This window comes from Heloderma suspectum, chromosome 2 (genome assembly GCF_057233095.1).
Source record: "Heloderma suspectum isolate Gila_16-S chromosome 2, 16-S_ref, whole genome shotgun sequence".
Lineage (NCBI taxonomy): Eukaryota > Metazoa > Chordata > Lepidosauria > Squamata > Helodermatidae > Heloderma > Heloderma suspectum.
The window spans coordinates 143812235-143824362 of NC_139459.1; the positions used below are offsets into that span (position 1 = coordinate 143812235).

The 12128-nt window shown below is 45.3% G+C and overlaps 1 protein-coding gene across 2 annotated transcripts in view; it reads left to right on the top strand.

Annotated features, from left to right (window-relative positions):
* The window catches only part of CD4 (CD4 molecule), a 60907-nt gene extending 52650 nt beyond the window's left edge, over positions 1–8257 (top strand). Inside the window, exons 6-11 of one of the 2 annotated variants that reach the window (XR_014787888.1) lie at positions 2427–2723; positions 4085–4318; positions 4549–4670; positions 4795–4862; positions 7607–7790; positions 7890–8257. Coding sequence is in view for 1 of the 2 variants with exons in the window: in XM_084835185.1 (XP_084691311.1) it covers positions 2427–2723; positions 4085–4318; positions 4549–4670; positions 4795–4862; positions 7890–7920 (752 nt within the window). In the remaining variant the exon portion in view is untranslated. The remainder of the gene's footprint in view (positions 1–2426; positions 2724–4084; positions 4319–4548; positions 4671–4794; positions 4863–7606; positions 7791–7889) is intronic. The other variant, XM_084835185.1, reaches the window with a different exon arrangement.
* Positions 8258–12128: the final 3871 nt, after the last annotated feature.

Genomic DNA, 12128 nt, shown 5'->3' on the forward strand with positions numbered 1-12128 from the left:
CTATTGTAGCTTAAAGCTCTCACTGCCAGCATCTAAGTATCCATAGAGGCATTTCAACCTTTCAGAATGGGGAAAAACTGCACAAAAGCCGGGAAACCACCAAGCAGGCAGTGGTTGGGGGAAAGGTGGTGGGGCCATCTGGGGAACACTGGAGGGCTGGACTGGGGCCGCAAGGGGGCTGGATTAGGGCCCAACTCCAGGTTCCCCACCCCGTTATAGAGAGCTCATACTGCATTGGATTATGAATTTGAGAAATATTCAGAGAAAATAATAATAGTGATGATACTTACCTAACCTAATTTTCCACACACACAAAAATGGTGTAGCAGTACCATGCTTATATGGTGCCCATAATTATTATATCGTACTGCAATTATTTCACCGCAGGGTGATGCAAGTAGTAGAGGCTTGGAAACTTGGTTTCTGTGCACTGGCCATGGTGTACAAATGGGGTCTGAAAGGGGTTTCCTCCCTGCTTACCGTTGATGCTGACACGCATACTGCTCTGATTCTTCACAGAGGAGGCAACGGTAGGGGTGGCCTGTGAGTAGCAGGGGGAGACGAGCACATCAGCATGGGTGGCTATTGAAGGGATAGCTGTGCTCCTTCTCTTAAATGTTGTGCCTTTGTTGTCTTTTTATTTTCCCAGGCCTTTTAAAACATGTGGTTCTTAATACTGTCCCTGCTCTGGACATTTTTATTCTTCTGCTCTGTTTTTAATTGATCTATTTTGACCTTCTTTGGTGTACACTTGTGTGAAGGTTTGAGGCCTACAGAGGCAAAGGGAATCATACTCACAGCTTTTGGAGGTCTGGCTTAGAGGCCTGGGTTTTTTGTCGGGAGCCGATATCCCTGAGAAGAGTAGTTTCATTTCCCCAGTTAAGTTTAATTTCTTCAAGTTTGAAGCAGTACTTTTGGTCTGCGGGGAGGAGGGTATAAAAAGACAGAGTCAGAAAGACCAAAGTATTGAGAGCAGAGTTGGGGAGACCAGAGCCTGAAGAGGGAGCAGGAAGAAGTAGCCAGAAGAAGTCTAAGTGCAGCTAGGGTAGAGGTACTTGCATTTTTTGCAACTTTTTTCTCTTAATGCCTTTTGTATCTCTCAGCTCTACTGTGTACATATGTTTAGTTGTGATTTGCTTGCTTTAATTTACCGGTAAATTGTTGTGGTTATACCCCGTGTATAGAGTGTCAGTCACCCCACATCTACAGCCTAAACCCCATGTTATTAGGAAGGGGACATTTAAAAGAAGGAAGGTGGGGCTCTTGAGGAGGCAAGAGATCCATAAGGAGTTACTCAGGGGGTCCAGGTCATAAGGGGAACCCTGACAATTTGATGCTGCATTTTATTGCATTTCTATCATCATGTGACAATATTTATTTTGTTGCACACATACGATACACATCTGTGAGGCAGCAGGGGGCATCCTCTTTGAAGAGGTATTCCCACCTCTCTGTGAAGGAAGGGAGAATGCTAAAATGATACCTGCTACCTGTGTGTATTTTTGTATATTCTTGTATTTAAAATAATTAAGAACATTTGGGGGAGAAATCTGCTGCTGATTAATAAGTGGCACTTTTTAGTTGATTAAAATATTTTAACTGATTAATCACTTGATTAATGTAGCCCTCATTTGGACAGAATAGATTTTTAGAATGGGGCGTTAATTGTTGGGAAATGGCTTTTTGGAAGGGGGAATCTGCTAAATCGATGATCTATGTTCATAGGAAGTATGCCATTGAATACCAGAAGAAAACAGCAGGGAAGATCTATTGCCCAGGCCCTGTTTGTGGGCTTCCTGAGAGCATCTTGTTGGCCACTGTGGAAGAAGGATGCTGGTCTGATCCAGCAGAGGGACTTCTCTTATGTTCTATGCTTTTGAAGAGTCCGTCAGACACTTTCTGATAGCTCTTCTCATACCCTGCCTCCTTGCCTTCTAATGTGGCTTTGCCAAACTTTGGAGATGAACTCTTTGAGTCAATGATGACAGATGGAGATGCAATCCCTTTCTAATGTCTTGCCTTTTTTCCCCAGAGTTTACCTGTTACAATTTTGCTTTACTTAAATAGCCTAGGAATGGGAGAAATATTATAACATGGATAACACCTGTCTAGGATTCTGGGTGGGAAAGAAAATGTCTTCTCACAGGAACATAGGAAGCTGTCTTATACTGACTCAGACGATTGGTCCATCTAGCCCAGTATTGTCAGCACTGACTGGCAGCAGCTCTCCAGGTTTTTCAGGCAGGATTCCTTACTAGCCCTACCCAGAGTTGCCAGGGATTGAACCTGGGACTTTCTGCATGCCAAGCATGTGCTGAAGCAGTGAGCTACGGCCCCTCCCAAGGTTCTCCCTGCTCTGTAGTGAGAAAGGTGGCAAGTAACACAGGGTTAACTATTTATTCCTGTCTTCTTTGCCATAAAACCAGGTTTTCTCAATGCATCCGATTGTGACATGACTTTTGCTGCAGTTAATAGCAGCACGGACCTTTTATGCCCATTGAACACTGACCTTCAAAAGGAAAGGGACTTGCCAAAAATGACTTTGAAATGGATGAAGAATACTAAGACTCTTGTGGAAAAACACATCTCAGGCAATAACACCAGCTCCTTATTTGTCAAAAAGATACTTATGGTCCAGTTTGAGGATGCTGGAAGATACCAGTGCCATCTCACATTTACACGAGGGTATTTGAAAAAGACCGTCCACTTGGTAGTGATGAAAGGTAAGAATAAGTTGTGATCCACCTGGGAATCAGGCTTCCTGCACTGAGAAGGGGGTTGGACTCGATGGTCTTGTAGGCCCCTTCCGACCCTATGATTCTATGTCTATGTCTATCCCTTTGTGTCATGATACAGTAGCATTGGCATCAGGGCCAGCTTTAAGATAATAGCACCTCCAGCACACATTTGTTAGTATATAGCTTTCTTAATTTATTTCTACTGCTTCTAGCATTTATAGTATTTATAGTGGTTCTAGTGCCTGGTAATGTCAACTCAAAATAAAACCACATCCTACTGGTTTTTATCTAGAATGAATGACATAAAATTGGAAATGGAAAAAGAAAATACTTTAAAGCTAATAGGTGTTAGGTCATTTTTGTAGTAAATACCCAACAAACTGTAGAACACTGAAAATAGATTAAAGACACTTATTGCTTTTTCCAACCTAGCCCACTGTAGACAGGGCACTCAACAGATACTGACTCATCAAGCTCAGCTTGTTGCCCCCATCAAAATAGTGCCCAGGGTCAGTCAGCTGACCCAGCTCTCCCGCTCTAAGGCCAGCCCTGGTCAGTCTACCTTAGGGAAGCTATTCCACAATCAGGGTGCCACCGCAGAAAAGTATACAGAGCAGGGTGCAAAATATACATGCAAACATCATACTCATAGCTTTTGGAGGTGCCAGAATTTACCCAAGGGTGTAACAGTAGCTCACCGCATATGACTTCATGAAGCAGATCTTGCATGCTGTACCACAGAGAAAAGGTGGTCCAGCACTGCTACGTAGGGCAGCCTGAATCATCTTGAAATTTATCAGTGAATTCATGCACTTGTGATGGAAGCCCTCTCCAACAAAGTTGCCCATTATAGCAGCACTCCTCGTTTGGAGGCCTCCCTGATTTCGTTCTCCATCTCCAGGGCACCCTGAGCAGTCTGGTCTGGGGGACGACAGCACATTCCTAGCACTAAATTAGTTTTGCAGCCCACTATTGTCACCCACAGCTCTTCTGTGGAAGAGTCTACCCCTTTTAGCTGTTGTAGTCTGCTCGACACTATGCCCTCTTTGATGTACAGAGCAACACCTCACCCAGTACACCCTTCTCTGTCCTTCCTGTAGAGTTTATATCCAGAGATGACCGTAACCCACTGCTTCTCTCTGTTTCACCAGGTTTCAGTAATGCCCACTATATCCAGGTTCTTGTTTAAATCCAAGCATTCCAAGTCTCCCATTTTGGCTCTGAGGCTTCTATAATTTGCATTGAAACACCTATACACAGTGTCTCTCCCTAGATGTCTCTGGCATGTGGCATCTTTTACTATGGCACTTGTCCCTATTAATTTTCCTTTCTTGTGCTTCCTGCAGTCTCTGCTGACCGCCTCAAGCTCAGCTCTGAAGAGGCAATGGTGACGTTGTGCTGCCACATCTCTGCTCCTGTCCCTGCTGTGGCTGAACTGTGCTGGGTTAAAGCGAATGAGACCGCGTGTGACTCTCACCTTCCGGAAAGCAAATTGTGTCACACGACCACAACTGCAGGGCTGTGGAGGTGTGATCTCAAAGTGGAGAACAGTGTGAAGTTCAGTATTAACTACACTGTGGGTATGTTCCAGATGTGGTAGCTGTATTAGTCTGTTGCAACAAAACCAACAAACTCTTGTAGCATTTTAAGTACTGAACAGATTTAGCATAGCATATGTTTTCATGGCTAGAACACACTTCATCAGATGCATATGGATATGGTGATCAGCAACACAAGCATCTCTCGCCTTGTTCGGTGTCCTTGCGTACCTTCCCCCTCTCAGCTCCACCTATTCCTTTTCTTTCCACAGCAGAGGCCACTATGCAGAATAAATTCCCACTGACAGAAGTAGCCTCTGTACTAGGTGTGATGCTTCTATTGATCATCATTGCAGTGTGTGTGCCCACTTGCAAAACAATTAAACGGAAAAGGGTGAGTCTCTATGTGTCCATAAATGGACAGGGGAGGGAGAAAAGTTTTATCCACACACAGTAGCCGGCAGAAGAAAACTTGAAAGAATGTAGAATAGAAGAAACTCTCCTTTGTCTTTTGGCAGCAAAGAGCAAAGAGGATGACCCAAGCTAAGCAGCACTTGCTTGCTAAGAGGACTTGCCAGTGCCAGAGGTAAGAACCAAAACACTTGGCAAAGTGGAAGAAACCCTGGATAGCCATAGGAGAGCTGTTTGCCATGAATTTTTTCAAGCCTTCCTGGCTAGCTGAGCGGGCGGGAGGACCACAACTACCAGCCAATGAGATGTCACTCCAGCTGAGAGAGTGGCTCTCATTCTCTACCCAGAGGCAAGGCAGTTTAAAGAGTGCAGGGCTATTACTGTTTGTCTGCATCCTTCTTAAAGTGTGGTGCCCAGAACTGGACACAGTACTCCAGATGAGGCCTAACCAGTGCTGAGTAGAGGGGAACTAGTACTTCCCGGGATTTGGAAGCTATGCTTCTATTAATGCAGCCCCAAATAGCATTTGCCTTTTTTGCAGCCACATCACATTGTTGGCTCATATTCAGCTTGTGATCGACAACAATTCCAAGATCCTTCTCGCTTATAGTGTTGTTGAGCCACATATCCCCCATCTTGTAACTGTGCATTTGGTTTCTTTTTCCTAGGTGCAGAACTTGGCATTTATCCCTATTAAATGTCATTCTGTTGTTTTCTGCCCAACGCTCCAGTCTATCCAGATCACTTTGAATTTTGTTTCTGTCTTCCAAAGTATTAGCTATCCCGCCCAATTTTGTGTCATCTGCACATTTGATCAGCATTCCCTGCACCTCCTCCTCCAAGTCATTAATAAAAATGTTGAAGAGCACTGGGCCCAGGACTGAGCCCTGCGGTACCCCACTCGTTACCTCTCCCCAGTTTGGGAAGGTCCCATTGATAAGCACTCTTTGAGTCCGATTCTGTAGCCAACTGTGGATCCACTGGATCGTTGTTTCATCTAGCCCACTTTGAGCTAGTTTGCTCATCAGGATATCATGGGGCACTTTGTCGAAAGCTTTGCTGAAGTCGAGGTATATGATGTCTACAGCATTCCCACAAGGTCCACAAGGGAGGTTTCTTGATCAAAACAAGAGATCAGATTCATCTGTCAGGATTATTTCTTGACAAATCCATGTTGGCTTCGAGTAATCACGGCATTGTTGTCAAGGTGCTTCCAGATGGATTGCTTTATCTTCTGCTCCAGAATTTTCCCAGGGATTGATGTCAGACTGACTGGTCTGTAGTTCCCAGGTTCCTCCTTTTTGCCCTTTTTGAAGATAGGGACAACATTAGCCCTCCTCCAGTCATCTGGCACTTCCCCCGTCCTCCATGATTTCTCAAAGAGAATAGACAGCGGTTCTGAGACTTCTTCTGCCAGTTCCTTTATTACTCTAGGATGCAGTTCATCTAGCCCTGGAGATTTGAACTCATTCAAAGTAATTAGTAGGGATGTACGAAAGTCACTTACCGTTTCGCGGATCTGCTTCGCGGTGGGGAGGGAGGCGCACCGTCCCTCCCCCTGGAATACTGCCCGGCCGGCTTCACTCCGCGGGGATTCCACAGAGCCACCGGCTGGCTCCACCCGCAGCCGGACATCCGGCTGCTGGGCAGCAGGGACGCAAATGGCGGCAGCTGTAGCTGCCGCCATTTGCATCCCTGTACTTAACTGTGATAGGCTATGTAAATAGCCGTGATAGGCTACGTAAATAAAAAATAGTAAAAAAAAAGCGTATGCAAATGGCGGTGGCTACGGTGGCCGCCATTTGCGTTTGCTATTTTTCGCTGTTCTAGCCTACGTAAATATTTACGTAGGCTAGAACGGCTAAAATGGCGAACGCAAATGGCGGCCGCCATAGCCACCGCCATTTGCGTACGCTGCACCCAGCCAGGAGACCAGCCGCCCCGCCGCTGCCGCCGCCCCCCGCCGCTGCTGCCCCCGCCCCTGCCACCGCACCATCCGCTGCCACACCACCGCCACCGCCGCTGCCGCACCTTCTGCCGCTGCCACACCTTCCGCCGCTCCTGCCGCCGCCACACCTTCCACTGCCGCTGCTGCGCCGCCACACTGCTGCTGCCGCATCCTCCGCCGCATCCGCCCCGGTAAGTGCCGTCTCGGGGGGTTCCGCGGGGCAGGCAGGGGGGCAGGGAGCCATTCCGCCACGGATTCCGAGGGGGCGAATGCCAGTGCATTCAGCCTCACTGGAATCCGTGGCGGAATTCTCCGCCATCCCTAGTAATTAGGTGTTCCTTGACCATATGCCTATCAATCTCAAGCTGCAATCCTGCCCCTTCAGCCTGTACTTCGCCTTTGCCAGGGGGGTCATAGACCCTCTTTTGGAAGAAGACTGAGCCAAAGTAGGAATTGAGCACCTCTGCCTTTTCTTTGCCATCTGTTATCATTTTGCCATCCTTATTTAATAGCTGAAACATCATTTCTTTTCTCTGCCTTTTACTATGCACGTAGCTGAAGAAAGCCTTTTTCTTTTTAGCATCCCTTGCTAACCTGAGCTCGTTCTCAGCTTTAGCCTTCCTGACCCCATCCTTGCAATTCTGTGCTACCTGTCTGTACTCTTCCTTTGTTACTTGGCCTTCTTTCCACTTCCTATATGTGTCCTTTTTTGTTTTCAGGTCATCTCTAAGCTTTTTGTGAAGCTACTTTGGCTTCTTCTGTTGTCTTGCACCTTTTCTTCTTGTTGGAATTGTTTGTGATTGTGCCTTGAGAATTTCCTTTTTTAAAAGCTCCCACCCATCTTGGACTCCTTTTCTCGTTAGCATCGCTTGCCATGGGACCTTATTGATCATTGTTCTGAGTTTATTAAAATTAGCTTTCCTAAAATCCAGGGTACACGTTTGACTACACTCAGCTTTTGCTTCCTTTAGAACCAAGAACTGAAGTACAACATGGTCGCTTTCCTCCAGAGTTCCTGTAACTGCTACTTTATCCACTAAGTCATCTCTGTAGGTCAAGACCACTCTACTGCAGTTCACGTTTAGTCTTTTAACTGCATTGAACAAATTCTGCAGGTCACATTGCAAAACCAAGTCCACATGAAATTACAAACAAGTGAGACTTCCCATTTTTCCCATTGTAAAAGCTACCTTTGGACCTAGATTTCAGGAAAGAAATATTTTTAATATTTTATTTTAAAAAATTGTCTTACAGGGAGATGACGAATGATTACTACCATACCTGAGACAGAAGGGCAAAGATGCCATTGACATCTGATCCGCACTGGCTTATTTTATTGCCTTCCTTTGTTCATTTTTTACCTTTCTTCCATGTCTTACCACGCATTCCCACTACAGCTCCCAGACACATGCTGAATATAAGAGTGAACCACAGATGCCTCTTGCTTGGATGCTTGTTCTAATATTCTCCTAAGTGATTATTAACATTTGCATATATAAGCAGCAAGTGAAAGGCTCCAAATCTGTTCAGCTGGTCCTCACTAATGGTGTCGTTCAAAGACCCACAGTGTGCAGACAACCACTGTATGTTTTACTGTTAATAAAGTGGCTTGGAGACCTTGGAATTCCAGTTTTTCTTTAGCACTCGCTGCTCAACCACTCTGGGACATGAGAGTGGCTGAGCCAATGACAGCTGCCTGGAAGGGCTGCAACAGCCCTTCCTACCCTGGTGTATTGTGATACTGGAGCAGATCAGCCACACTTATATGCCAGTCATATGTTCTGCTGCTGACATATTTTCCCACCCATTTTTGAAGATTGTGGTAGGGCCGGGCCAGAAAATGGCCTCAGATTCAGGCCTTAGTAGTTCTGGAAGAATCACACATGCGTATGAGATTTGTACATATGTAGAAATGTTGTGGTGAGGTGACCTAATGATACATTAAGGAGATGGTGGGGGGAGGTTTGAGATGGCAATAACAAGTGAATGCAAAATAGATATTATCTGACTACAGGAGGTCTAATGTGCTTTAAGGAAAGATATTTCATTTATTAAATATCATTTAATAACGTAATAAAAATATTACTAAAACGTTTTAAAGTGCTTAGACCCCCCAAGCTCTTTTCAGTCATCCCAGTGCCTATATACCCATTGGTCAAGGCGCTGGAAGGTAGGAGGTTTACTTCTTATGGAGCAATTTGGGAGAATGCTACCTGCACATTTTCTTCTATATCTCTCTAACACAAGGGTTAGAGACTGTCTCTCCTTTTCTTTTTTTAAATGAAAACTAAAAATGCAGGGAAATCTCAGGCTACCTGAACTACAAAGAAGGTCCCAGGAGTGCCAGAAGATGCTTGTTTCATACTTGCATCTCTGACCATTCCCATGTTACAAAGACATATATCTGCAGCCATTTTCTGTAACCATTCCCCTTCATTCATTTTCAAAATGAAAGCAGTACATATATAAACACTACAGTCTTAACCTATCCTACCTTATGGTATCCAGTCTACCTGGGTTGCATGGACAGAGAAACAATACGCCTTGTATTAAATTTAGTTTTTCTAAATTTGCAAACTTCCAAACCACAAATAGTTGTTCTCTTGTTAATGATGTTTAGAATAAAACAGAATAAAATAATTGGATGCTCCTGGATGGAGGGCTCCTAGAAGGCAGTGTGTAGCAATTCCATCTTTTCCTCCGTAATAGATTTTCTGCGGTAGCAAAAAAGGCAGAAGAAGAGGTGGGAAAACATGGCAGGGGTATGAGTGGAAGACAGTGTCATATGGACTCCCCGTAAAATTCCATCAATGAGGCAGGATGATGGCACTATAAAAGCCTTGTCTGGAAGCATCAAGAAATTAAAGGTACCTAAAGATTTAGTTTCTTGTTTTGTGGCTGTTTTGAATGAAAAGTGAGTCTTGAGCAGCACAAATCAATTTGAGTTGCAGTTCTAATTGATTGACTCAGTAAAGAGATGGCTCAAGTTTCAAGTCATCAAAACTAATACAGGGCTTAGAAAATATAGCTACTGTTGAATTAAACATTTTCCTACTGGTAGTTCTTTTGAACTTCATAGACCCCTGGTGTGCAATCAGGGCCCAATCTAGGGTGTGTCTCCGTGACAATGGAGGAGAAGCGAATGGAAGCTTACCTGGATTTTTCAAGGAACTGGCTTTGGTCTGCACAGGACTCCATTAATGAGTGCACCGCACCACTCTAAGTTGCTTTGCAGGAACATAATTCCAGGTGGGGTAGGGGGTTTGGAGTGAAAGTCATCAGACTGGAAGGGGCCACTCAACCAATAAGAGAGGCTCCCCCCTCCAGGCTCCCCCCCTCTTCTTCCCATGAAGCTCCTGTAATGCGTAGGTTCGAAGCTTCGCATCAATTACTTCCTTTTAGCAATAAAGCAAACAGTAATGAAAGGCAACATTGATACTTAGGGAACAAGCCTCATTGACCACAATGGGAGTTACTTCTGAGGAGACACCTGCTTCTCCAACCTATGCCCAATTCTGCCAAATTGTGTTTTTATTTCTTTCCCTCCCCTATCTCACTATCTCTCTTTTGCCAGAAAGTCCTATAGCTCCTATCTTGCTATCGCGTAATTGTGCAATAGTTAGGGGGACAGGGACTATAGGACTTGCTGGCAAATGTGCGATAGTGAGATGGGGGTGTAGGTATTGCTGGACAAAAGCACTATTTTACTTTTAACACATTACTTTTTAAAAAGAGAGGCTGCCCAGAGCACACCAATACTTTGTGGGGATGGCCACCAGAGTTTAGTAGTAGGGAAGGTGAAGTAAATGCCACGAGGTAGCGCAGAACTCTGATGGCCAGCCCTGAAATGGCAGAAACATCGAGGAAACACAGGCGGGGAAAACACTGGGGAAACACCCCTTGACTGGGGCCAGTGAGGTCACGGCCAGGTGAAAGACACACCCCTGGGGCAGGGAAATCATGCCAGAGTAAATGTGGAGGGTGGTGCACACCACAACAGAAGTGCAGACAAGCTAAATTAAGGAAAACAATTGAACTAAAAGTAGCCTCAGAAGAACTGGGTTTTCGGTGTGAAACTCCAGGTGGCTGTGAGATGGCCACGACGTCGTGAGTCCCGAACGACCTCCGAACGCAGCTTCCTGACAGTAAATCGTTCGTGGAGCCACCCCTCTAGTTAAGCGTGCATGCTTCTTGGATCCAGCCTTGGGGTGAAATGTAATGCTTGGGAGAGAATGAGTTTCCATTGGTCCTTTCTCTAGCAAAGCTGCCACCACTTCACCATGCATTTATATCCAGGTAGGCTGCGGTGGAGATATTTGACTATCACAAATTAGGAGTACCACAATAAAAGCTATGGACTCCCCACCCAGTTCATTATAACAGCCTTCCTAGGGAGGATCTACACTGGAGCCCATATTGTTCATGAGGCCATATTGTTCATCAGTACTTCTTTTCAAATGCAATTGCTGTTCTGTGGGCACATGTTAATAAGGAAAGTGCAGTATTCACTGTGTGTATCTACGGCCACACGCCACACACCAGCGTATAGTGTAATTGCAGGAGAAGTGTGAAAGGTTAGGTGTGTTTTATCATTTGTGTTTATAGTGCAACGATGTGCCACAAGCCACAGTTGGTGCTGCAAGTGCAGGCGAAGTGGGACGTCATGCTGCCATTTCAGGTGGCGGTGGTTGTTTAAGTAACACCATGTGCGCCTTTGCAGCTGTGCAAGAACACAGGTTTCAAAATAAACTGTGGTTTTCCACAGCTGTGTAGGTGTGTAGTGTAAAATAGCCGTTAAAACTTTATGAATTTCCTCCCTGCAAACCCCATCAAAATCCATTTGAGGAAAGAGCAGGGAAAGGAAGGAGGAGGAAGAGAAAGATGGAGAGGGGGGGGAAGAGAAAGATGTCGCAAAACAGGTTTTACAGCTTTAAGCCACTCCCACCAGTAAGAGTTCTAATACCACTAGGAGCCTCTCTACACAAAGCTTTTATTGTGCGCCCATGATCCCTCCTCACTCACGGTAGTTTGTGGGCCCTGTACACAACAGCGTCATCCTCCAGAGCTTCTCCGGCGCTTTGCAACCATTATCTCGTTTTTAGTTTTTCCTAACGAGGAAAGGCTGGTATTTTTTCTGAATGGCATTATAGAAGCCTGGTGTATTTGCGCAATGCCAGTATACCGCAGAACTTCCTAGTGGTTGTGCAATGGACCATATAGAAAGGCAGAGAAAGAAAACCCCCAGGAAGAAACACATGTAAAGGAGCAGATCTTCATCCCACGAAGAAACCAGAAGCAGAAGCCTCAGTAAAGTGGCAGGTTAAAAGCCTCATGTAGAAAAGCCCCATACTGGAACAGATGTGACTTGGTAATGCATGGAAACGGCAATCACAAAAAAAACACCGTCATAAAAGTAGTTTAGGGAAAAATGAGATGCTGGGGGAAGATAGGGAGGGCCTGCATTGGGTCCCCTTTTGTGAGTGAGGCATGCTG